This window comes from Haematobia irritans, chromosome 5, assembly GCF_050003625.1.
Source record: "Haematobia irritans isolate KBUSLIRL chromosome 5, ASM5000362v1, whole genome shotgun sequence".
Classification (NCBI taxonomy): Eukaryota; Metazoa; Arthropoda; class Insecta; order Diptera; family Muscidae; genus Haematobia; species Haematobia irritans.
The window spans coordinates 39,641,202-39,668,112 of record NC_134401.1 but is presented as its reverse complement, the minus strand read 5'-3'; the positions used below and the strand labels follow the sequence as shown (position 1 = coordinate 39,668,112).

At 32.0% G+C, this 26,911-nt stretch overlaps 1 protein-coding gene across 15 annotated transcripts in view; it reads left to right on the top strand.

The window, feature by feature from the left end:
• Positions 1 to 25,270, top strand: part of LOC142239111 (uncharacterized) — an 85,654-nt gene extending 60,384 nt beyond the window's left edge. For all 15 annotated transcript variants that reach the window (XM_075310888.1, XM_075310879.1, XM_075310887.1 and 12 more), the window contains 6 exons: positions 1,299 to 1,468; positions 7,511 to 7,763; positions 7,871 to 7,985; positions 13,154 to 13,295; positions 18,877 to 18,950; positions 24,814 to 25,270. In XM_075310888.1, the coding sequence (XP_075167003.1) occupies positions 1,299 to 1,468; positions 7,511 to 7,763; positions 7,871 to 7,985; positions 13,154 to 13,295; positions 18,877 to 18,950; positions 24,814 to 25,012 (953 nt within the window). In that variant the 3' untranslated portion in view covers positions 25,013 to 25,270. The remainder of the gene's footprint in view (positions 1 to 1,298; positions 1,469 to 7,510; positions 7,764 to 7,870; positions 7,986 to 13,153; positions 13,296 to 18,876; positions 18,951 to 24,813) is intronic.
• Positions 25,271 to 26,911: the final 1,641 nt, after the last annotated feature.

Below are 26,911 nucleotides of genomic sequence, written 5' to 3'. Positions count from 1 at the left end.
TAGAAAATTTTGCCCTATAGAAAATGTCAAAATTATATTTCTATAGAAAATTTCGTCAAATTTTTATTTCTCTAGAAAATTCTGTCAAAATTTTATTTTTATAGAAAAATTAACCCAAGTTGTATTTTATAAAAAATTTTGTCAAAATTTTAGTTCTGTGGAAAATGTTGTCAAAATTTTAGTTGTATAGAAAATTTTGTCATAATTTTATTTCTATCGAAAATTTTGTCAAAATTTTATTTCTATAGAAAATTCGACTTTTTGTCATTTTCCAAAATTGGAAAACGTTTCTTTCCGGTTTTTATTTTTCTTTTTAAAAAATTAGTCTTTGAGATTTTAGTCTTTTCGAGTTTTCGATTTTTTGAAAATTGGAAATAGTCGTCTTTTAGAATGTTTTAAAATTTGGAAAATTCGAATTTTTCTAAATTTGGCACAAATGACCTTTCGAGTTTTTCAAAATGCGAAAAAGTTGACCCTCCAAGTTTTTGAAAATCTAAACAAAATCGACTTTCCAACACATTTTGAGCTACAGTCAAATCGGATAACTTTACACATTCATATTCATGGTTTGTCTGTATAGGGTGTCTGATTAGTAAAGCGCTCTATTTTTAAATTGTATTGTTCAAAATCAAAAAATGTCGGTAAAAATTTAATTGGTAAAAATTTTTTCGTGTTTGGTTTTAGAAAATGTTTTTAGGTCGTTTCATACTTCTCTAGTTAATACTATTTCAAGTGATGTCCTTTGTTATTCCCTCAATGATATTATTTAATAGAAAAAGAAAATAAGATTCTCTGCGATATTAAATAGTTTTCCATCTAACTTTCCCCCCATCATAATCCCAAATCATTTCTAATCAATCATTACTAATTTTATTAAACTTCTCACAGAGGCGTCAATCATCGACTAATTCTACAAACTGTGGGAACATAATCAAAAATTGATCGAAATCTATAAATGTAATATTAAATGTTAATAATAAAACTGTAAAGCTTTAAAAGAAAAAAACAGCTTCTTAATATCTGTTAAATGTTTGTTTCCTGTTTAACCAACTTAACAAGGCTCAAAGAGGCATGGGACACACGAAAATAATTGGCTTAAAAAAGCTTTATTTTAACACCTATGAAACTACATGTGTGTGTGTGTGTGAAGCAATTCTATAATCATTTGCTTAGAAAAGCTTAATAATTAGATTCCAAATCATTTACTAAAGCTTTTTTAATTGCTTTTTTTCTATTGCCACTCAATTTGAAATAATAATTTCGTTTTTTTTTGTTTTATATTTTTCAAAAAATTTCAGCTAGCTTTGGCATAGGAGGTCCGGGAGCTGGTATTGGACCCAATAATGGCTTGGTGCCCATGTCGGCGGGCGGTGTGCGTACGGAACCCATTTCGTTGGCCACCTTGGATCGTGATTGTTTTATAATCCCTGTACATAGTGTTGATCGTTTTCTACCAGCTGGCATACCGGTATGTATAATAAGTGATAAGTGAAAGTTTTTAAAGCTTTATATGAATTTCAGTGAAGATACATTTTAAATTGAAATGAGCTACACACCAAAAAATTTTTTCTAATTCAATCACGAAATTAATTGATCCAATTAATTTTTTAATTGGAATGTCTTCAATCACGAAAATGATAGTATTAATCACAGTTTTAATTGGACATTAAAAATACTTGATTAAAAAATTAATTAGTTTCATTAGACAATTTCAATTAGTTTTTATACCCTCCACCATAGGATGGGGGTATATTAACTTTGTCATTCCGTTTGTAACATCGAAATATTGCTCTAAGACCCCATAAAGTATATATATTCTGGGTCGTGGTGAAATTCTGAGTCGATCTGAGCATGTCCGTCCGTCCGTCTGTTGAAATCAAGCTAACTTCCTAACGAGACAAGCTATCGACTTGAAACTTGGTACAAGTAGTTGTTATTGATATAGGTCGGATGGTATTGCAAATGGACCATATCGGTCCACTTTTACGTATAGCCCCCATATAAACGGACCCCCAAATTTGGCTTGCGATTTCTCTAAGAGAAGCAAATTTCATCCGATCCGGCTGAAATTTGGTACATGGTGTTAGTATATGGTCTCTAACAACCATGCAAAAATTGGTCTATATCGGTCCATTTTTACGTATAGCCCCCATATAAACGGACCCCCCAAATTTGGCTTGCGATTGCTCTAAGAGAAACAAATTTCATCCGATCCCGATGGAATTTGGTACAGAGTGTAAGTATATGGTCTCCAACAATCATGCAAAAATTGGTCGACATCGGTCCATAATTATATATAGCTCCCATATAATCCGATCCCCAGATTTGGCTTGCGGAGCCTCTAAGAGAAACAAATTTCATCCGATCCCGATGGAATTTGGTGCATAGTGTTAGTATATGGTCTCCAACAACCATGCAAAAATTGGTTCATATCGGTCTATAATTATATATAGCCCCCATATAAACCGATCCCCAGATTTGGCTTGCGGAGCCTCTAAGAGAAACAAATTTCATCCGATCCCGATGAAATTTGGTACATAGTGTTAATATATGATCTTCACCAATCATGCAAAAATTGGTTCATATCGGTCTATAATTATATATAGCCCCCATATAAACCGATCCCCAGATTTGGCTTGCGGAGCCTCTAAGAGAAACAAATTTCATCCGATCCCGATGAAATTTGGTACATAGTGTTAGTATATGGTCTCCAACAATCATGCAAAAATTGGTCCATATCGGTCCATAATTATATATAGCACCCATATAAACCGATCCCCAGATTTGGCTTGCGGAGCCTCTAAGAGAAACAAATTTTTTCCGATCTCGATGAAATTTGGTACATAGTGTTAATATATGATCTCCACCAATCATGCAAAAATTGGTTCATATCGGTCTATAATTATATATAGCCCCCATATAAACCGATCCCCAGATTTGGCTTGCGGAGCCTCTAAGAGAAACAAATTTCATCCGATCCCGATGAAATTTGGTACATAGTGTTAGTATGTGGTCTCCAACAATCATGCAAAAATTGGTCCTTATCGGTCCATAATTATATATAGCCCCCATATAAACCGATCCCCCGATTTGGCTTGCGGAGCCTCTAAGAAAAACAAATTTCATCCGATCGCGATGGAATTTCGTACATAGTGTTAGTATATGGTCTCCAACAATCATGAAAAATTTGGTCCATATCAGTCCATAATTATATATAAACCCCATATAAACCGATCCCCAGATTTGACCTCCGGAGCCTCTTGAAGAAGCAAAATTAATCCGATCCGGTTGAAATTTGGTACGTGGTATAAGTATATGGTCTCTAACAACCATGCACAAATTGGTCCTTATCGGTCCATAATTATATATAGCCCCCATATAAACCAACCCCCAGATTTGAACTCCGGAGCCTCTTAGAGGAGAAAAACTTATCCGATCCGATTAAAATTCGGTAGCTAGTATTTATATATGGCCTCTAATAACCATGCAAAATTTGGTCCATATCGTCCCATAATTATATATAGCCCCCATATAAACTGATCCGCAGATTTAACCTCCGGAGCCTCTTGGAGGAGTAAATTTCATCCGATTCGGTTGAAATTTGGTACGTTGTGCAATGATATGGCAGCTAACAATCATGCCAAAGTTGTTCCATATCGGTCTATAGATGAACCGATCCCCAATCACACAAGAATTGGGTCATATCAGTTCAAAGCGACCCCCATATTTCACTTCTGGCTATCGAGTTACCACGCAACAGTTTATAGACTCCCCTATATAAAGGGTGGTTAAAATTTCAAGGGCCGATGTTGATTTTGAATAAAACACAATCTATTTAGGAAATTATTGTAATTTTATTTTATTATGATATATTGGTATTACTCAATTATGTATGGAACTAAATATCGGCCAAATGTGCGCTGCGACCTCGGTGGCACACCTTCATCCGATGGTCCAAGTTTTCGATGGCGCTGAGGCATAATGGAGGTTCTATGCCGTTAATGTGCCGAAATATCTCATCCTTTAGCTCTTGAATTGTTGCTGGCTTATCGACGTACACCTTTTCTTTCAAATAACCCCAAAGAAAAAAGTCCAACGGTGTCAAATCACATGATCTTGGCGGCCAATTGACATCGCCATTACGTGAGATAACACGGCCATTGAATTTGTTGCGCAAAAGAGCCATTGTTTCGTTAGCTGTGTGGCAAGTGGCATCGTCCTGCTGAAACCACATATCGTCCACATCCATATCTTCCAATTCGGGCCATAAAAAGTTCGTTATCATCTCACGATAGCGAACACCATTCACAGTAACTGCCTGACCGGCCTCATTTTGGAAAAAATACGGCCCGATGATGCCGCCAGCCCATAAACCGCACCAAACAGTCACTCTTTGTGGGTGCATTGGTTTTTCGACAATCACTCTTGGATTCTCATTCGCCCAAATGCGGCAATTCTGTTTATTGACGAATCCACAGAGGTGAAAATGTGCCTCATCACTGAAAATGATTTTCTTCGAAAATTGATCATCCACTGTTGCCATTTCTTGGAACCATTCTGCCCATTCACGACGTCCATGGTTCAAATTGAGTAAGTCTGAAATAGAGAAATGTCAAATAAAATTCGGAAAAAAACTTGGCGTTTAGGTGTGGTTCACATTCAACATCGGCCCTTACAATTTAACCACCCTTTATACGGATTAAGAACTAAATTATATAAGTATTTAATCGGCCTTGTTTGTCTAATATACCCTATATGGACTAACTTACAATTTAGAAGACGATTTTAAGATGATTAAAGGTACCTTGCCATCGTTTGGTATTACCACAACCCACGTAGTAATTCGATTGTGGATTACAACCTTTAGTAGAAGCTTCTACGCAATCCATGGTGGAGGGTATATAAGATTCGGCCTGGCCGAACTTACTGCCGTATATACTTGTTCAATGACCCAATTAAAAATATAATTGATTTTGATTGCAAAACTCAATTTTTAATTAAAAAAGGTAACTATTTCACAAAAATAAAAAAAAGAAGTATATACGGCCGTAAGTTCGGCCAGGCCGAATCTTATGTACCCTCCACCATGGATTGCGTAGGAACTTCTACTAAAGGCTGTCATCCACAATCGAATTACTTGGGTTGCGATAACACTTGCCGATGGCAAGGTATCGTACAACTTTTTAACACTGTCTTCTAAATTGTAAGTTAGTCCATAAGGGGTATATATTAAACAAAAAAAAAAAGGCCGATTAAATACGTATATAATTCAGTTTGACAAAATTTTCTATAGAAATAAAATTTTGACAAAATTTTCTATAGAAATAAAAACTTGACAAAATTTTCTATAGAAATAAAATGTTGACAAAATTTTTTTTTGGAAGTAAAAAGTTGACAATATTTTCTATAGCAATAAAATTTTGACAAAATTTTCTATAGAAATAAAATGTTGACAAAATTTTCTATAGAAATAAAATGTTGACAAAATGTTCTATAAAAATAAAATGTTGACAAAATTGTCTATAGAAATAAAATGTTGACAAAACTTTCTACAGAAATAAATTTTTTACAAAATTTTCTATAGAAATAAAATTTTGACAAAGTTTTCTATGGAAATAAAATGTTGACAAACATTGCTATAGAAATAAACTTTTTACAAAACTTTCTATAGAAATGAAATTTTGACAAAACTTTCTATAGTAATAAAATTTGACTATTTTTACATGGCTGTTAGAGGCCATATACTAACGAAATGTACCAAATTTCAACCGCATCGGATGACTTTTGCTCCTCCAAGAGGCTCCGGAGGTCAAATCTGGGGATCGGTTTATATGGGAGCTATATATAATTATGGACCGATATGGACCAGTTTTTGTATGGTTGTTAGAGACCATATACTAACACCACGTACCAAATTTCAATCGGGTAGGATGAAGTTTGCTCCTCCAAGAGGCTCCGGAGGTCAAATCTGGGGATCGGTTTATATGGGAGCTATATATATTTTTGGACCGATATGGACAAATTTTTGCATGGTTGTTAGAGACCGTATACTAACATCAGGTACCAAATTTCAACGGGATCGGATGAATTTTGCCCCTCCAAGAGGCTCCGGAGGTCAAATCTGGGGATCGGTTTATATGGGGGCTATATATAATTATGGACCGATATGGACCAATTGTTGCATGGTTGTTAGAGACCGTATACTTAGACCTCGTACCAAATTTCAACCGGATCGGATGAATTTTGCTGCTCCGGAAGGCTCCGCAAGCCAAATTTGGGGATCGGTTTATATGGGGGCTATACGTAAACGTGGGCCGATATGGCCCATTTTCAATACCGTCCGACCTACATCAGTAACAACTACTTGTGCCAAGTTTCAAGTCGATAGCTAGTTTCGTTCGGAAGTTAGCGTGATTTCCACAGACGGACGGACAGCCGGACAGACGGACGGACGGACGGACGGACGGACATGCTTAGATCGACTCATGCTTAGATCACCACGACCCAGAATATATATACTTTATGGGGTCTTAGAGCAATATTTCGATGTGTTACAAACGGAATGACAAAGTTAATATACCCCCATCCTATGGTGGAGGGTATAAAAATTATGGTTCAATAACGAAATTAATTGAAATCAGACACACAATTTTCGAGAAATTAACATGGTTGCGACAAACATGTTAAATGTTTTCGGTCCAAAAATGACATTTTACTCTCAAACCGAAGCCGACCGAATTTGATCTTTTTCCGATGAGAAGCCATTTCAAATTGAGCAGTTTGTGAACCAATGACTTGATCGGATTTACTTATCAGAGATGTCCGCTGAAAATTTAACACCTTCAATTGGTCATCAGGACCCAAGAGCCGCCAATGGTAATGGTATGAGCCGGCCGCCGTAACGGCCGATGGTTGGTCTTCGGTCACTAAACGTGGGGTCTAAAGGCAGTATTGAAGCCCTGGGAAGGCAAACATTTCGGACATTCCAACGGGAATATTGCACTCAGTACGCGTCAACCGAGAATTGCTTAATAGGGATGTCCCAAACTTCATTTCTACTGCACACTACTGGCCACCAAAACTCCGGATATCAATTCGCCTGGAGCAGTTTGGAGAGTAAGGTTGTCATCAAAGTGTTGACCATCTCAAGAGGATGCTCCGCCAGGAATGGTAAAAAATACCACAGAGCAAAGTGTGAAAGCTTTTTTGGGGTTGTTTGATGGCCATAATTCGTGCCAAAGGTAGCCAATTCCAATAAATCTAAACTGATTCCAAAATTTGATTTGAACAATTGTTTTTGAACAATGAAATTTGAAATATATAGCGCTTTAAATAATTTTAATTATTTTCATTCAAAAACTTGTGGTCATTAGAATTGGTGACACTTGGTGTCAGCTACCCTATACAAAAAGATAAATATTTTAAACAATTATTATTTTTTTTATTATAACACTTAATTCGTTCTCCTTCTCTATCTTACTCTCTCTCTCACTCTCTTTCTCTTTTATAGCTACCTCCACCACCGGTTGATGGCCCCTCAACAAAACCTTCCAGTCCTCTAAGTGTTCTAGAGGTATCCGATCCAAAATTATGCATTTTGGTACATTTAATGAGTCCCCTAGAACCCATAGATCCTGTCCTTGAATCCCCTCTAGCCCATCCACTGCTGAAACAACGTTCCGTTGCCTCTGAACTTGTAACTGAAGTGCAACAGGCCAATACAGCTGTGGGTGGTATGCTGTTGGCTAATATGGAAAAAATATGTAAGCTCAAAATCATTATTTATTTATAAGATACAATATAGAAAAATGATAATGTTTTTATTTTGTCGATTTTTTTGTGCTTCTTGGTGTGTGTGTATGGACTACAGCCGAATTTCCCTTTATTGCCTATTATGTTATAAATACAACACAAACGGATCCTTCAAATTTTTATACGGGCATGAGAGTTTCATCTTTATCGAAATTTGAGCCAAAAAATTTAAGGTAAGTTGTGAATTGGTTTTTAATGGATTTTTCTTGTATTATAATTTACGATGGTGCTCTGATATGCACATACTCTAAAAAAGGAAATATTTTGAAATGCCACGCATTCTTGAGACCTGTAAAATAGCGCTATTGACCTTGTTGACGTAATTGCGTATGTTTGTTGTTCAAGTCCCTGGGAATTTATGTATGAAAACAAATAGGGAGAATAAAAGACAAAACAACTTATTAGGATAAGACATTTAGGCTTCTACATCCAGTTCGAGGAAGCGAGCTGCCTATACTGGATAAGTCCAGAGTGAAGTAGGTGTCAGTTCTGTTGGCTTCGCAACTCACAAGAAGAGGTTCCTCGTGATGTGGAGCGAATGTCCACAATACTTGAATTGCCGGGTTCAGAAGGGAAAGCTGGGTTAGCACTGACCTAGTCCCTCTAGGCAGCCGTCTCTCATCATCGCTTACAGGTGGTGGTCTTCTTCCCAGCACAACGCTGCACTGGTTGGAATCTATAGCCTTCTGAACCGCTGTCGCGTGTGCCGCCCTCAATACCGTTCTTATTCCCTCATCACAGTCATCGTCGATCAAGTGGTTAGGTTAGGTTAGGTGGCAGCCCGATGTATCAGACTCACTTAGACTATTCAGTCCATTATGATACCACATTGGTGAACTTCTCTCTTATCACTGATTGCTGCCCCATTCCATGTTAAGCTCAATGACAAGGGACCTCCTTTTTATAGCCGAGTCCGAACGGCGTTCCACATTGCAGTGAAACCACTTAGAGAAGCTTCGAAACCCTCAGAAATGTCACCAGCATTACTGAGGTGGGATTATCCACTGCTGAAAAACTTTTTGGTGTTTGGTCGAAGCAGGAATCGAACCCACGACCTTGTGTATGCAAGGCGGGCATGCTAACCATTGCACCACGGTGGCTCAAGTGGTTAATTGACTGAATATCTTTCCTAAACCGTATGGGCTTGCCGTTTGGTAGCCTCGTGGATGCATGGTTTGGGTACTCTACCCTCTGCACTTTATCAGGCGCTGATGGGTGAGAAGGGTACAGTGTTGCCTCACCGATCGCATTTTAGACTCATGTTGCAGATGTTGCTCTGGTGTTTTGGAGTGACATCCAGTGGCAATCCGCTACGCAGTATTTTGCACCGTTTGAAGGTTTCTCCATTGGATATCGCTAATACTGGTAGTCCAAATGGAGCCGCATAATCGATAATGGGACAACCAATAGGCTCGTAGGTATTTTTGTATCGTCTCTTTATCTTTCCCCCAAGTGCTGTCAGACAATGCCTTCAGGTTCTTGTTTCTACTCCCCACGTTTTGGCTACCATTTCCGCATGTTTTTCAAAGAGGAGCAAACTATCAAATGCAACACCAAGAACCTTGGGCTGTTTGCATGTAGGATACTATGGCCACATATGTGGCTATCGAGTTCCAGGTTCACTGGACCAAGGATCACGATGTGAAAATGGTCACCGTCGATTTAGGGGCAGCACGTTTCAGATTCCTGTTGACAAAGAAATCTCTAAGTGCGGTGAGGTAGTCGTTGATCTTCACTTCAAGATTCCTGATATCCCCACCTGATGTGACTATGGAACAGTCATCCGCATAGGTTATCAGGTGGACATCTGATGGTGGAAGTGGAGCTCCTGTCACGTAAAAGTTAAAAAGGAGGGGGACAGTACACCGCCTTGAGGAATGCTTTGCTTATATCTCTTAGGCGAAGATCTCTTTTCTCTGAATTCCACATATGAGTCTCTGCCACTCATATAGTTCGCAAACCATCTCTTAAGATTATTAGAAGAAGAAGATATTATGGGAACCAAAATATATCCTAAGAGAGTGGCATGCTTCACTGTATCAAACGCTTTAGACAAGTTCAATGATACGAGAATTAAACGTTTATGCGACCCCTTACTATTCAATCCCTCTGCAATGTTGGCTGTTAATTCACACAACGCAGTGATCGAGCAAAAACCATACCATGGTGTTCTGCCAACATTAGATGTTCTGCAAAGTGGGGCAGTAAAATAGCTTCGAGAATTGGTCGATACGAGTTTCCAAGATGTGCATGTTTTCCCTGCTTCAGAATTGGAACGACCTTCTCTATTTTCCAGATGTCTGATTTTTCGAGAGTTTTGAGACAAACATTGAAATTATGGGCCAGGAATCTAGTGTCATTCTCTCCTATGTGCTTCAACATCCTCCTAGTCAAGCCATCTGGGCCAATTGCTGTGGAGCTCTTGGCGGCCTTTATGGCTTGGAGTGACTGATGACCCAAGGGAAGCTGTCCTGTCTGATTGCTCGGAAGACCCGCCTTTGTCTTCTGCTTGCACGATCTACAGTCTGGTGGTGCTAAATGAACTGTCTGCAGAAAGCATTCGCAACACGGGTATCATCCTTCGGAGTTTGCACTCCTTCCCTCCAACGAAAAATAAATGTTATATTTTTGCTTGGGGTTCGAGAGGTTCCGGATCGTAGATCACAGCCGTTTGCTTTCAAGATTATCGGTGGCCACAAGCCGGCCGATCTCCTTAACGAGACTTGGGATCCTGGGATCAGCTGGATCTACTTTCCGAGTCTATTCTCTCTTATGTGTCAACCTTGATGTTTCCTGTGTGATTGCTCAGAAGACCCGCCTTTGTCTTCTGCTTGCACGATCTACAGTCTGGTGGTGCTAGACGAACTGTCTGCAGAAAGCATTCGCAACACGGGTATCATCCTTCGGAGTTTGCACTACGCCGACCCCCAGACCTCCCCCTCCCAACGAAATATAAATGTTATATTTTCGCTTGGGGTTCCGGATCGTAGATCACAGCCGTTTGCTTTCAAGATTATCGGTGGCCACAAGCCGGCCGATCTCCTTAGCGAGACTTGGGATCCTGGGATCAGCTGGATCTACTTTCCGGGTCTCGTCTCTTTTATCTGGCAACTTGATGTTTCCATGGGGAAATTCGGACGGATGTCAGGAATCCGACTCGCTGGTATAAATCTTTTGTACGCCCTATTCAAGACATATAAGACCTAAGTCTTGTTATACAAGATCAATAAATGTTTAACAAACAACCATCCATGAAGATTTTTTCCGCTGAAATTGGTAGTGGGGCAGAGTCAAACTCGAACTCAGCTAGCGAGATACATGGCTCACAGTTAGCTTCACCAAAGTTCATAGTCGTTCTTCTCTCTTGAATAACACTGTCTGTTCCGAAATCAATCTTTACTGCGATCGGGAGATGGTTAAAGTTCATGGCTATGTCTATATGCCATGTTATCTGTGCCACGAGGTGAGAGCTAACCATAGTGACGACAGGGGAACTTCGATATGTGGCCGTTATGTGAGTCCCGTGGTCTTCATTTAAAGCACAGAAATCTGTGTCATCCACCTGATCCGCAATTAATTCTCCTCTGGCGTTACATCAAAGCTTTGAATTTTGAAAAGCTGTTTTTTTGTTTGCCGTGTGTGTTGTGGAGTTTCGCATTTGTTCTGCTAGCATTGGGAAGAAAGTTTGAAAGTTATTGGGAGAGCAAGAGAGTGAGCTAAATCAATAAGCGTAATACGATTTGATATGCATATGATGTGACGAATATACCCAGGGGTGAGATGTTTCAGGAGTGAAAAACGAAAATGATCGGGTTTACTTGCCAAAAAAGTCAAGTGAATATGCACACCTTCGATTGGCCACCAGAACTCAAGCGTCACCGATGGTAATGGTGTGGGCCGCCGTAATGGTCGATTTCAGCTCGTATTCATCGACCGTGGTGACAAAATTATCGGGAAAGTAAAAACGGTATTGAAAACTTGGATAAACGGTTCGGCGGAAGATCATGGATATTCCAACAGGATTAACGACGCGTCATTCAAGAACGGCTTAGACAGGAGGTTCCTCACACCCTTTCTACCGGACAATAACCATCAAAATCTGTGGATCTCAATATGTTGGACTTTTGAGTCTGGGGTATTTAGGGTAACGATAGCACTAAAAAATACCAAAGGGTTGATCATTTTCATCGCTTTTGTCTTTTGAACAATAAAATTAAAAAAATTAAATGGAAAAAATATAACTCCTTACTTTGATGCATTACACATCGGTTACTCTGTATACCAACTCCCATCGTTTTACGACCACACCAAAATTCTTCTATAAACTGATAGAAAAATCAAATACTTCAAAACATGTCATTAAAATTTAGTCAGCGAAAAGTTTCCTAAATGGAAAGTAATTTTACATTATCGCAATGAATTTTCTTCTATGTAAAGAAATATTTCATACTATTAATGAAAATGTTCATAGTAATAATGATAGCCTTTTAAAACTTTAATGATAAACTTTGTTGACTAAGCTTCATGGAATTTTCAATACATGGATTTTTTTTGTATGTCAACCTTAAGATTTTGGCCGGCCGAACCTTCGGAGGTACAAACTTGTTACTTAGTTTTACATGATTTAAGTATATTTGTTACAAAATTGAAAGTATTATGACCCAATTTGCACTCTTAATTCACCGCTATTGTGGTAGTTTTGTGCAATTCGCTTCGGTGGTCAGTAACAAGTTCATAGATTTGAGATAATAGCCGTTTGGATGGTTTCCAAAAGAACACATGGTCATCGTGGTTGTGGTGGAGTGGTAATGCACATGGCAATGACAAACATTTCCTGCTACCATAATGATGTTTTTCAGGATTTCCTTTTTCACTAAACCTCACTCTATAGACCATGAGGGCGGATGGAGCCATTGCATGATAGGAATGTGTGTTTCATGATTTATATTTGCCATATTTTCTGTTTTTTTTTTGTGATCACATTTATCATGGTTCGTTGGCTTTTCCCTGGTTGTAGAGGACTCGAATAGAGCCTATCCAAATGGTATACAAGAGAGCAGGGTAATTTTCAACATTGATGATGACAATCAAAGGAAAATGAATGCATGTTGACCATCTATGTGAAGCTGTAACAAAGAATTTTGGAGCTTTAGCCATACATTTTGGTTTTATGGCCAATTTATCTGCTTTTTGGACCTATTGTCTATGTTGACAAGGTGGGAGGGCAGGGATATAATTTTCATTTTCTGGTTATTTGTGTTAAATCCTTCTTCTTTTTTCCCCTATCTATACCAGAGTCTAATATTTTTTGCATTTTTATTTTTTATTTTTCCAAATCTAGATACACTGCCGCTCATACCTTAGATTTGTATAGTGAAGTGGCTGCCATATGTCGTCCTCCATTGCAATTGGCCCCCAGTGAAAGTGGCAGCTTTAAAAAGACACAAACTCCGGCCACCGGTTATATAATATCAGTATTTAAGGTAGGTATAGAGGGAGAGACACCCAGCGCTACATGACTTCACAACATCCCCATACAATGTTTTAAGGAAATTCTTCATTTATTATGCACCCCACACCCTCAAACCAAGGAGGAGGTTTCCCTTGTCTGTTGGCCTCCAATATCTCTTGTCCCTGTTGAATATCCTGTAAAGCTAAAATAGTTCAGATGAAAGCATGAAAAGGGTGGCATCAAAGGGAATGGGTAAATTTCGTTAAGAAGTATGGGTACAAACACATATGGTTTTATCAGTTCGATAGCCTTAATGAAAATTGATTTAGCCAAGGGAAATCGAAATTGGTCCCAGGACCTCATTCTCAATTCAATTTTGCATTTATTTATTTATTTATTTTAATTATCTATGGAAATAAATTTTTGAAAAAAAATTTCTAAAAACTAAAATTTTGATAAAATTTTCTCTGGAAATAAAATTTTGACTTCATTTTCTATAAAAATAAAATTTCGACAACATTTTCAATAGAAATAATATTTTGAAAAAATTTTGTATAGAATCAAAATTTTGACAAAACTCTATAGAAACAAAATTTTGACAAAATTTTCCAGAGAAACAAAATTTTGACAAACATTTCTATAGAAACAAAATTTTGACAAAATTTTCTATAGAAACAAAATTTTGACAAAATTTTCTATAGAAACAAAATTTTAACAAAATTTTCTATAGAAACAAAATATTGACAAATTATCTATAAAAATAAAATTTTGACAAAATTTTCAATAGAAATAATATTTTGACATAACTTTGTATAGAAACAAAATTTTGACAAAATTTTCTATAGCAACTAATTTTGACAAAATATTCTATAAAAATAAAATCTTGACAATTTTGTCTATAGAAATAAAACTTGGACAAAATTTTCTATGGAAATAACATTTTAACAAATTGTTCCATAGAAATAAACTTTTGACAAAATTTTCTGTAGAAATAAAATGTCGACAAAATTTTCTATAGAAATAAAATTTGACAAAATTTCCTATAGAAATAAAATTTTAACAAAATTATGTATAGAAATAAAATTTTGACAAAATTTTCCATAGATATCAAATTTGACAAAATTTTCTACAGAAATAAAATTTTGACAAAATTTTTTACAGAAATAAAATTTTGACAAAATTTTCCATAGAAATAAATTTTTGGCATAATTTTCTATAGAAATCAAATGTTGACAAAATTTTCTATAGAAATAAAATTTTGACAAAACTTCCTATAGAAATACAATTTTGACAAAAGTTTCTATAGAAATAAAATGTTGGCAAAATTTTCTACAGAAATAAAATTTTGACAAAATTTTCTATAGAAATAAAATGTTTACAAAATTTTCTATAGAAATAAAATTTGACAAAATTTCTTATAGAAATAAAATTTTAACAAAATTATGTATAGAAATAAAATTTTGACAAAATTTTCTATAGATATCAAATTTGACAAAATTTTCTATAGAAATAACATTTTGACAACATTTTCAAAAAAATAAAATTTTGACAAAATTTTCCATAAAAATAAACTATTGGCAAATTTTTCTATAGAAATAAACTTTTGACAAAATTTTCTATAGATATAAAATTTTGACAAAATTTTCGATAGTAATAAATTTTCTGTAGTAAAATGTTGACAAAATTTTCTTTATAAATAAAATTTTGACAAAATTTTCTATTGAAAAAAAAATTTGACAATAATTTCTGTAGAAATAAAATTTTAACAAAATTTTCTATACAAATAAAATTTTGACGAAATTTTAGATATAAAATTTGACAAAATTTCCTATAGAAAAAAAAAATTTTGACAAAATTATATAGAAATAAAATTTTGACCAAATTTAAACTTGAACCGCACACTAGATATGCTAGTGTTCTCAAGACTTCAGATATCACTTCTGATATAACGGGTCGCTGCCTGATAGGCGAATTTGCAAGAACTATTGGTGCGAAGTATAATGACTATTGTATGAGCTGTCATGATGCGGAGGAAAAGGAATCAATTAAACACCTCTTGAGTGAGTGTCCTGCATTTTGTGTAAGGCGTAAGCGAATTTTAGGGGCATATAGCTTTAAATTACTGGCGGACCTGGAAAACGTTAACTTAAGCAGTCTGTTAATGTTTTTGGAACAATCAGGTTGGTTCAACAAAAGAAAATAATAGTGAAGATTCAGTGGTTAAAACTAGAAGTGTCCATATGTAATAGGTACTTTTAGTTAAATGTGGTATCACCATGGACTGAATAGTCTAAGTGAGCCTGAAACTTAATCGGGCTGCCACTTTAACCTAACCTAACCTATTGAAAAAATGCTGGGAAAATTTTCTTTTGAAATAACATTTTGACAAAACTTTTTATATAAAAATATCTTTTCAAATAAAGTTTTGACAAAATTTTCTATAGGAATAAAATTTTGATAAATTTTTCTAAAAAACAAAATTTTCTACAGAAAAAATGCTGAGAAAAAATTTTGACAAAATTTTCTATAAAAAATTTCTTTTGAAATAAAGTTTTGACAAAATTTTCTATAGAAAAAAAATTTTGATAAATTTTTCTAAAAAATAAAATTTTCACAAAATTTTCTACAGCAAAAATGCTGAGGAAAATTTCTTTTGAAATAAAATTTTGACAAAATTTTCTATAGAAATAAAATTTTGACAAAATTTTCTATAGAAATAAAATGTTGACAAAATTTTCTATAGAAATAAAATGTTGACTAAATTTTCTATAGAAATAAAATTTAACAAAATTTTCTATAGAACTAAAATTTTAACAAAATTTTCTATATAAATAAAAGTTTGACAAGAATGTCTGTAGATATAAAATTTGACAAAATTTCCTGTAGAAAAAAATTTTTGAGAAAATTTTCTATTTTCTACTGACAGTTTATCGAAGGAATTTGTATGGTAATAGTAGGCTTAAAGTTTACGTTAACTTTTATGAATATGGGGGATAAAATTTTGACAAAATTTTCTATAGAAATAAAATGTTGACAAAATTTTCTACAAAAACTAAATTTTGACAAAATTTTCTATAGAAATATATAAGTTTGACAAAATTTTCTACAGAAACAAAATTTCGCAAAGATTTTCCATAGAAATAAAATTTTGCAGAAATTTTCTAAATACATAAAATTATGACAAATTAATCTATAGAAATAAAATGTTGACAAATTTTTCTATAGAAATAAAATTTTGACAAAATTTTCTATGGGAATAAAGTTTTGATAAATTTTTCTAAAAAATAAAATTTTGGCAAAATCTTCTATAGAAATAAAATTTTGAGAAAATTTTCGATAGAAATAAAATTTTGATAAATTTTTCTAAAAAATAAAATTTTGACAAAATTTTCCATAGAAATAAACTTTTGGCAAAATTTTCTGTAGATATAAAAAATTGACAAAATTTTCTACAGAAATAAAATTTCGCAAAAATTTTCTATATACATAAAATTATGACAAATTAATCTATACAAATAAAATGTTGACAAAACTTCTAAAAAAATTAAATTGTGACAAAATTTTCTATAGGAATAAAATTTTGATCAATTTTTCTAAAAAGTAAAATTTTGACAAAATTTTCTATAGAAAAGATGCTGAGAAAAATTTCTTTTGAAATAAAATTTCGACAAAATTTTCTATAGAAATAAAATGTTGACAAAATGTTAGATAGAAATAAAATTTTGACAAAATTTTCTAAAGAAATAAAATTTTAACAAAATTTTGTATACAAATATGTTAAAAGTTTGACAAAATTTCCTATGAAAAAAAAATTTGACAAAATTTCCTATAGAAAAAAAATTTTGACAAAATTTTATATAGAAATAAAATTTTATTTGTTGTTTTGATCTCAGCTTTAAAACCATTGTGTTGACTAAACTACAAGAGTAGTTTAACCAACAGCGGAAAATAATGTTAGTCAAATTTATTTGGGCAAAGCCCTATAGACTGCCAAATCGTTGGATGGACTCACGTTTCGGAATTACCACATTCCTCTACAGCATCAACTTGCAGCACAAATATCAACCAATTATCAGAATAAAGTCGGGTAGTTCACTAAACCCAAAGTGAACCACACTCGAACCTTCCGTCCATCCAACCATCTTGCAGTCTATAGAGCTTTGATCAAATAAATTTGACAAACTTTCTTTTTCTCTGTTAGGTTAGGTTAGGTAAGGTGGCAGCCCGATGTATCAGGCTCACGTAGACTATTCAGTCCATTGTGATAGTACATTGGTGAATTTCTCTCTTATCACTGAGTGCTGCCCAATTCCATGTTATGCTCAATGACTAGGGACCTCCTTTTTTTAGCCCAGTCCGAACGGCGTTTCACATTGCAGTGAAACCACTTAGAGAAGCTTTGAAACGTCAGAAATGTCACCAGCAGGAATCGAACCAACTACCTTGTGTATGCAAGGCGGGCATGCTAACCATTGCACCACGGTGGCTCCCTGTTGGTTAAGCTACTCTTGTAGTTAGTCAACGCAATGGTTTTAAAGCTGAGATCAAAACAAGAAATATGATTAAGGTACAAACTAGAGGTGTGCGCGTGACTGAAATTTCACACACACTCACGCACATTCACAAAGCAAAATATTTATTCACGCACGATACGTGTGGTAGCCAATCCCACTAACGCACATTCACGAAATGAAAATCAGTACTCACGCACGCTCACCCACGAATTACTTTTAAAGACTCACGTTCACGCACGATTCACGACAATTCACGTGATTCACGACAAATTCACGAGACTCACGATATTTTCCAAACGGAAATCAGCAAAGGTAACAAAGTTCAAAAATAGAATATGTTCGTGAGCCAAATTAATTTCAGACTACATACGAGTGTGAATTAAATCTTGATTATTTTCGTGAGCGTGATTTTGCAGAAATTTTATTCACGCACATTCACGAACCGATTTTATTTGTCACGCACGCTCACGGACGAAATATTTATTTTAGTCCCATTCACGCACATTCACGAGAGTTCCTTTGGATTTTGTTCACGACTCACGTGATTCACGTGTGAATCACGCGTGTCACGAGAATTTCGTGTCATGCGCACACCTCTAGTACAAACCAACAATAAAAAAACAAAAACGAAAGAAATACAATTTTAACAAAATTTTCTACAGAAATAAAATTTTGCAAAAATTTTCCATAGAAATAATATTTTGCAAACATTTTCTATATACATAAAAAAATATACATAAAATTAAATTATGAGAAATTTTTCTATACAAATGAAATGTTGAGAAAAACTTCTATAGAAATAAAATTTTTGACAAAATTTTCTATAGACATAAACTTTCCATTGCTATACCCAATATCTATCACTCCAATTGTAGGCACCCTCTTTAATTTCATACTCATATTATATTTAAATGTAATTTAACTATTTTTTGTTGTTGCTATTTATTATAATGCTGTTGTTTATTTATTTGAGATGTTGCTTTTTTTATTTGTTGCTTTTGTTATTTTGTTATTAGCTTTTGTTGCTAGTTATTGACATTGCTCTTCAAGAAAACAAAAAAGAAACAAATTTCATATTCGTGTTTACTCTCATTTAAGGTTTTCGAAGGTGATGACGGTGAACGATTTGAAAAAAATTGGCTTTATTGGACTGGTGCTAGAATGTTGTATAGGTAAGTGTGAGGGCTCTGAATGATTTGAATATTTTATGTAAATTTTGTAATTTAAAGACAATTTTCTTGTGACGGGTGATGAGATTAAAGCAATGCTGTTGTCATTTTGTATTATTGGGGAAGTGGGGGGTAATTTTTAAGAAAGTTGAAATACAAATTCACTGAATATAACTTGCGTGTGTTATATGATTAAATTGAACGAAATTTTAATACATGTAGGCATGTTTATCGAAAATAGATAATGATAATAAACTCATATAAACAGGTGGATAAAATTAAAATTTAAACTAAATATGGACAATATCGAAACGACTTAACGACATTAACATTTGAATTTTAATGTCCATATTGGAAATAGTTTCGATATTCGAAATTTTGACAAAATTTCCTATAGGAATAAAACTTTGACAAGGTTTTCTATAGACATAAAACTTTAACAAAATTTTCTATAGAAATAAAATTTTGACAAAATTTTCTTTAGAAATAAAATTTTGACAAAATTTTCTATAGAAATAAAATGTTGACGATATATTATATAGAAATAAAATTTTGACAAAATTTTCTATAGAAATAAAAGTTTTACAAAATTTTGTATAAAACTAGTAAGGAAAGTCTAAATTCGGGCGGGGCCGACTATATTGTACCCTGCACCACTTTGTAAATCCACATTTTCGATACTATATCAAATCCGTCAATTGTGTTGGGTGCTATATAAAAAGGTTTTTGTCCCAAATACATAGATTTAAATCTGACTTCATTTGAACAAAATTTATAATCTATAGACTTAAAATTTAAGTCGGCTAATGCCCTGTGATGGTACACTATGTTAGTAAAAAAAATGGGAAACATTTTAATCTGAACCAATTTTGAGGCAACTGAGCAAACGTGTATTTATGATTTATCGGTCGATAGATATGTATTAGAAATAAAAGAAAATTTGAGTCACTTTTATAAGTTTTCGACTTGACAGTGGCGATTTTATAAGGAAAATGTGGGTATTTTGAAAATTTTTGCCCAAATCGGAAAAACATATTTATATTGAAGCTATATAGATATCTGAACCGATTTCAACCAAACTTGAAATGCATACTTAGTCATTTAATTCTACTCCCTGTACAAAATTTCACGTAAATCGGACTACAACTAAGACCTCTGTGGTCATATGACGGAAAATCGGGCAAAAGATATATATGGGAGCTATATCTAACTCTGAACCGATTTCAATAAAATTTAGCACACTTGATTACACTACTAGTGCAAAATTTCAGCCAAATTGGGCTAAAACTCTGGTTTCTGGGCCCATATAAGTTCACATCGGGCCAAACATATATATGAGAGCTATATCTCAATCTGAACCGATTTCACTCAAATTTGGCCCCCATGACTATAGTACTTATTGTTCTCCTGGTGCAAAATTTCAAGCAAATTAGGGTAAAACTCTGGCTTCTGGGGCCATATAAGTCCATATCGGGCGAAAGATATATATGGGAGATATACCTAAATCTGAACCGATTTCTTACAAAATCAATAGGGTATATTCTGACCCAAAACAGGAACTTGTGCCAAATTTGAAGGCAATTGGACTTAAACTGCGACCTAGACTTTGATCACAAAATGTGTTCAAAAACAGACGGACAGACGGACGGACGGACAGACGAAAATTGCTAGCTCGACTCAGGGACCAACTCTGAGCATTATTACCTAAGACACCATGTGTCTATCTCGTCTCCTTCTGGGTGTTAGGTTAGTTTAGTTTAGGTGGCAGCCCGATGTATCAGGCTCACTTAGACTATTCAATCCATTGTGATACCACATTGGTGAACTTCTCTCTTATCACTGAGTGCTGCCCGATTCCATGTTAAGCTCAATGACAAGGGACCTCCTTTTTATAGCCGAGTCCGAACGGCGTTCCACATTGCAGTGAAACCACTTAGAGAAGCTTTGAAACCCTCAGAAATGTCACCAGCATTACTGAGGTGGGATAATCCACCGCTGAAAAACTTTTTTGGTGTTCGGTCGAAGCAGGAATCGAACCCACGACCTTGTGTATGCAAGGCGGGCATGCCAACCATTGCACCATGGTGGCTGGGTGTTACAAACATATGCACTAACTTTTAATACCCTGTCCCACAGTGTGGCGCAGGGTAAAAAAATTTTGACAAAATTTTCTATAGAAATAACATTTTGACCAAATATTCCATAGAAATAAAATTTTGACAAAAATTTCTATAGAAATAACATTTTGGAAAAAATTTCAATAGAAATAAAATTTTGGGAAAAATTTCAATAGAAATAAAATTTTGACAAAATTTTCTATAGAAATAAAATTTTGACAAAATTTTCTATAGAAATACAATTTTGACAAAATTTTCTATAGAAATAAAATTTTGGAAAAAACTTCTACAGAAATAAAAGTTTGGAAAAAATTTCAATAGAAATAAATTTTTGACAACATTTTCTATAGAAATAAAATTTTGACAAAATTTTCTATAGAAATAAATTTTTGATAAAATTTTCAATAGAAATAAAATTTTTACAAAATTTTTTATAGAAGTAAAATTTCGTTGTTTTTGATTTCACCTTAAAACCATGCATTGACTAAACTACAAGTGTAGGAAACGAATGTTTGTCAAATTTAGTTGGGCAAAGCCCTATAGACTGTAAGATGGTTGGATGGACGCACGTTTCGGAATTACCACATTCCTCATCAGCATCCTCTACTTGCAGCAAAACTATTGACAAATTTCTATAGAAATAAAAATTTTCTACAGTAATAATATTTTGCATATTTTCTATAGAAATAAATTTTTGCAAAAATGTTTCTATAAAAATAAATTATTGCAAAAAGTTTCTATAGAAGTAAAATTTGAAGTAATAAAATTTTGAAAAAAATTTTCTATAGAAATAAAATTCTAACAAAATATTCTATAGAAAACAAATTTTCTATCGCAATAAAATTTTGACAAAAATTTCTATATAGAAATAAAATTTTGACCAAATATTTTATGGAAATAAAATTTTCTATAGAGATAAAACTTTGACAAACTGTTCTATAGAAATACATTTTTGACAAAATTTTCTACAGAAATAAATTTTTGACAAAATTTTCTATAGAAATAAAATTTTCCGCAAATTTTTTACAGAAATAAAATTTTGCAAACATTTTCTATAGAAATAAAATTTTGCAAAAATGTCTATAGAAAAGAAATTTTGGAAAAATTTTCTTTAGAAATAAAATTGTGACAAAATTTTCTATAGAAATAAATAAAAATTTCTATAGAAATAAAAATTTTCTACAGTAATAATATTTTGCAAAAACTTTCTATAGAAATAAATTGTTGCAAAAATTTTCTATAGAAATAAATTATTGCAAAAAGTTTCTATAGAAGTAAAATTTTGGCAAAATTTTCTGTATTAATAAAATTTTGACAAAATTTTCATTAGAAATAAAATTTTAACAAAATAACATATTCTATAGAAATAAATTTTTGAAAAAATTTTCTATAGTCATAAAATTTTGACAAAATTTTCTATCGAAACAAAATTTTGACAAAAATTTCTATAGAAATAAAATTTTAACAAAAATCTTCTATAGAAATAAATTTTTGAAAAAATTTTGTATAAAAATAAAATTTTGACAAAATATTATATAGAAATAAAATTTTCTATAGAAATAAAACTTTGACAAAATGTCCTATAGAAATTCATTTTTGACAAAAATTTATATAGAAATACATTTTTGACAAAATGTTCTATAGAAATAAAATTTTCTGCAGAAATAAAATTTTTTAAGCATTTTCTATAGAAATAAAATTTTGCAAAATGTCTATAGAAATGAAATTTTGGCAAAAATTTCTATAGAAATAAAATTTTGACAAAATGTTCTATAGAAATAAAGTTTTGACAAAATTTTCTTTAGAAATGAAATTCTGACAAAATTTCCTATAGAAATAACACTTTGACAAAATCTTGAAAAATTTTTATAGAAAAAAAATTTTCTACAGTGATAATTTTTTGCAAAAATTTTCTATAGAAATAAATTGTTGCAAAAATTTTCTATAGAAATAAATTATTGCAAAAAGTTTCTATAGAAGTAAAATTTTGTCAAAATTTTCTATATTAATAAAATTGTGACAAAATTTTCTATAGAAATAAAATTTTAACAAAATATTCTATAGAAATAAATTTTTGAAAAAATTTTCTATAATTATAAAATTTTGACAAAATTTTGACAAAAATTTCTATAGAAAAAATATTTTGACAAAAATTTTCTATAGAAATAAATTTTTGAAAAAAAAATGTTATAAAAATAAAATTTTGACAAAAATATTATATAGAAATAAAACTTTCGACAAAATGTCCTATAGAAATACATGTTTGACAAAATTTTCTACAGAAATAAATTTTTGACAAAATTTTCTATAGAAATAAAATTGTCAGCAAATTTTCAACAGAAATAAAATTTTGCTAACATTTTCTCCAGAAAAAAAAAATTTTTTCAAAAATGTCTATAGAAATGAAATTTTGCAAAAATGTCTATAGAAATGAAATTTTGGCAAAATTTTCTTTAGAAATAAAATTGTGACAAAATTTTCTATAGAAATAAATAAAAATTTCTATAGAAATAAAAATTTTCTACAGTAATAATATTTTGCAAAAACTTTCTATAGAAATGAATTGTTGCAAAAATTTTCTATAGAAATAAATTATTGCAAAAAGTTTCTATAGAAGTAAAATTTTGGCAAAATTTTCTGTATTAATAAAATTTTGACGAAATTTTCTATAGAAATAAAATTTTAACAAAATAACATATTCTATAGAAATAAATTTTTGAAAAAATTTTCTATAGTTATAAAATTTTGACAAAATTTTCTATCGAAACAAAATTTTGACAAAAATTTCTATAGAAATAAAATTTTAACAAAAATTTTCTATAGAAATAAATTTTTGAAAAAATTTTGTATAAAAATAAAATTTTGACAAAATATTATATAGAAATAAAATTTTCTATAGAAATAAAACTTTGACAAAATGTCCTATAGAAATTCATTTTTGACAAAATATTCTATAGAAATAAATTTTGGACAAAATTTTCTATAGAAATAAAATGTTCAGCAAATTCTTTACAGAAATAAAATTTTGCAAACATTTTCTATAGAAATAAAATTTTGCAAAAATGTCTATAGAAATGAAATTTTGGCAAACATTTCTATGGAAATAAAATTTTGACAAAATTTTCTATAGAAATAAAATTTTGACAAAATTTTATTTAGAAATAAAATTCTGAAAAAAAATCCTATAGAAATAACACTTTGACAAAATTTTGAAAAATTTCTATAGAAATAAAAATTTTCTACAGTGATAATTTTTTGCAAAAATTTTCTATAGAAATAAATTGTTGCAAAAATTTTCTATAGAAATAAATTATTGCAAAAATTTTAACAAATTTTTCTATAGTAATAAAATTTTTACAAAATTTTCTATAGTAATAAAATTTTAGCAAAATAAAATTTTGACAAAATTTTCTATAGAAACAAAATTTTGACAAAATTTTATATAGAAATAAATTTTGCAAAAAAAAAAAAAACATTTTTTTCGTATAGTAGTTTTTTAGTAAAATTTTCTTTTAGTTTTGGTAGATTATGTTTTGCTCGAGGGGCAAACAAGTCAAATTCATTGGTTCTATTTCGGTCTGGCCTATATTTTGGCTTATGAGTAGCAGTTTATTTTGAGAAAATTTGGATAGACCTTTATGTCAAATATAAGTCAAAAATGGCTTAATTGAAATAGTGTTGCTACGTCAATGTTGCCTAATTATCTCTCTCATTCTCTTTGTCTCATTTTTCTTTTCTATCATCCATAGATATTTACCACGTACTGCCGGTCTGAGACGTATATCGCTACATAAAAGCACATCACAACGGGGTGATAAAATGTACCTGCTCATCTGCGAATGTGCGGAACTGCTAAAGGATATCAATGCTGCTGCCGTTTTAATACCTGCCCTAAGAGCACGTCTATGTGGCTACACAGGACTGTATAGACCAATACAAGCATTTTAGTTACAAATAATGCAGAGGCATACACAAAGCCATATACACACAAACACATACAATGTGTTCTCATTACAAAGGCCCCCAATCTCTCTCTTTCTCACACACAACTATAATGACTAAGGAAACCAAACAATGCTCACAACAGGAAACAGGAAATATGAAATTTGTAACTAAACAACAACACAGCACAATTCCTTGGGTGATATATGATGAAATAAAGAAAATAGCAAATAAAAGGCATAACAAAAATAAATTAAATTAAAATGATTTTAGATTTTAATTAAAATCGAGCAGATGCAAAACAAAAAAGATTTTATTTTTATTTTTATTAAATTTTTTGTTTGTTTTTTGTTTTACGTTTTTGGAATCTAAAAAATTTGTATTTTAGTTTTGTATATCCTTAGATATCCTTAGAATAGTTAACTTAAAGACCTAGCCATCAAGTGATATTGGAGTAGTACAACTTTAAAAGCCATATCCTTTAAGAAGAAATTTCTTAATATTTTATTTTGTAAATTATCATTTCATTTATTTTCATAATTTTTTTCTTCAAATAGTTAAGTAGTTATAAAACTCAAAAAAAAAAAAAAAAATATTAGAAAAATAAATAAATAAAATTTAGCAAAAAATACAAAACCTATAAACCAATGGTGATATCCAATAAATTCTTCCAGATTATTAACACTTTAAAGTCAAATAAAAACAAATATACAGAAACGAAATACCTAGAACTTATGAAGCGCAAATATCCTATAGGACCATATTCAATGAATGAAAAAATCCCCTCCTCCACAAGAAAACCCTTAGGAAAAAAATATAAATCAAAACCAAAAAAAGAAGTACACCAAAAAAAGAAAAACGTAACAATATATTATAAAATAAATTAAAAAATTAATAAAAATCAATATTTTTAATAAAAAATAAAGAAAAAACAATTTTGAGACCAGTCAAATTAAGCTTGTATAACAACATTAAAAAAATCAATAAAAACGCTGCTATTTAATAACCGAAAACAAAAAACATAACCTTCAGAAAACTTAAAAAAAATTCTAACAAACGTTTTTTCTAAAGTAAATCCATTTTTTTCAATTTCTAAGACAACTAAGCCAATTAAAAAATTATACCTTAAAAATGCATTCTAGCTTTTTTATACGAAAAATTATAAAAAATAATAATTATAAATAAAAAATCCTTAAAAAAATATTTCCATGGAAAAGCGAAAACTTTACAAATACAAAACAATCTTTATATAAGTAAATCCCCATAAATCTTTCATTCAATCAGTTTATCAATCAACCAGTTTATAAAATCAATCATTAAGTGCTAAAAGAGAAATTGAACAACCATAAAGGACTCGTATGTTAAAACAGTCATATTGCATGCGTATGTACTATAACCAGATTTTGTTGTGTTTTTTTTTTTGTTGCCTCTATGTCATTTATTGCCATCATTATTATAATTAATTAAAGCTTAAGGACAAACAAAAGGAAAATGAACAACATGAATAAGAATAGCAAACAATCATGCAAATAATATACATACATGTATAAATTTCCACATATATGTATATAGGGATGGGTCGAAATATTATTGCAAAATTTATAAAAAAGGTTGTACACTAAAAAAAAGAGTTTTCTTTGCAGAGGTTCGATATTTTAGACAAACGACATTTTCTTGTGAAGCTAAAAAATTTAAAAAAGCCAAAAGTAGTTTTTCTTTGGTTGTGGTGTAAGCGATACTATTAGGTTAGGTTAGGTTAGGTGGCAGCCCGATGTATCAGGCTCACTTAGACTATTCAGTCCATTGTGATACCACATTGGTGAACTTCTCTCTTATCGCTGAGTGCTGCCCGATTCCATTTTAAGCTCAAAGACAAGGGACCTCCTTTTTTTATAGCCGAGTCCG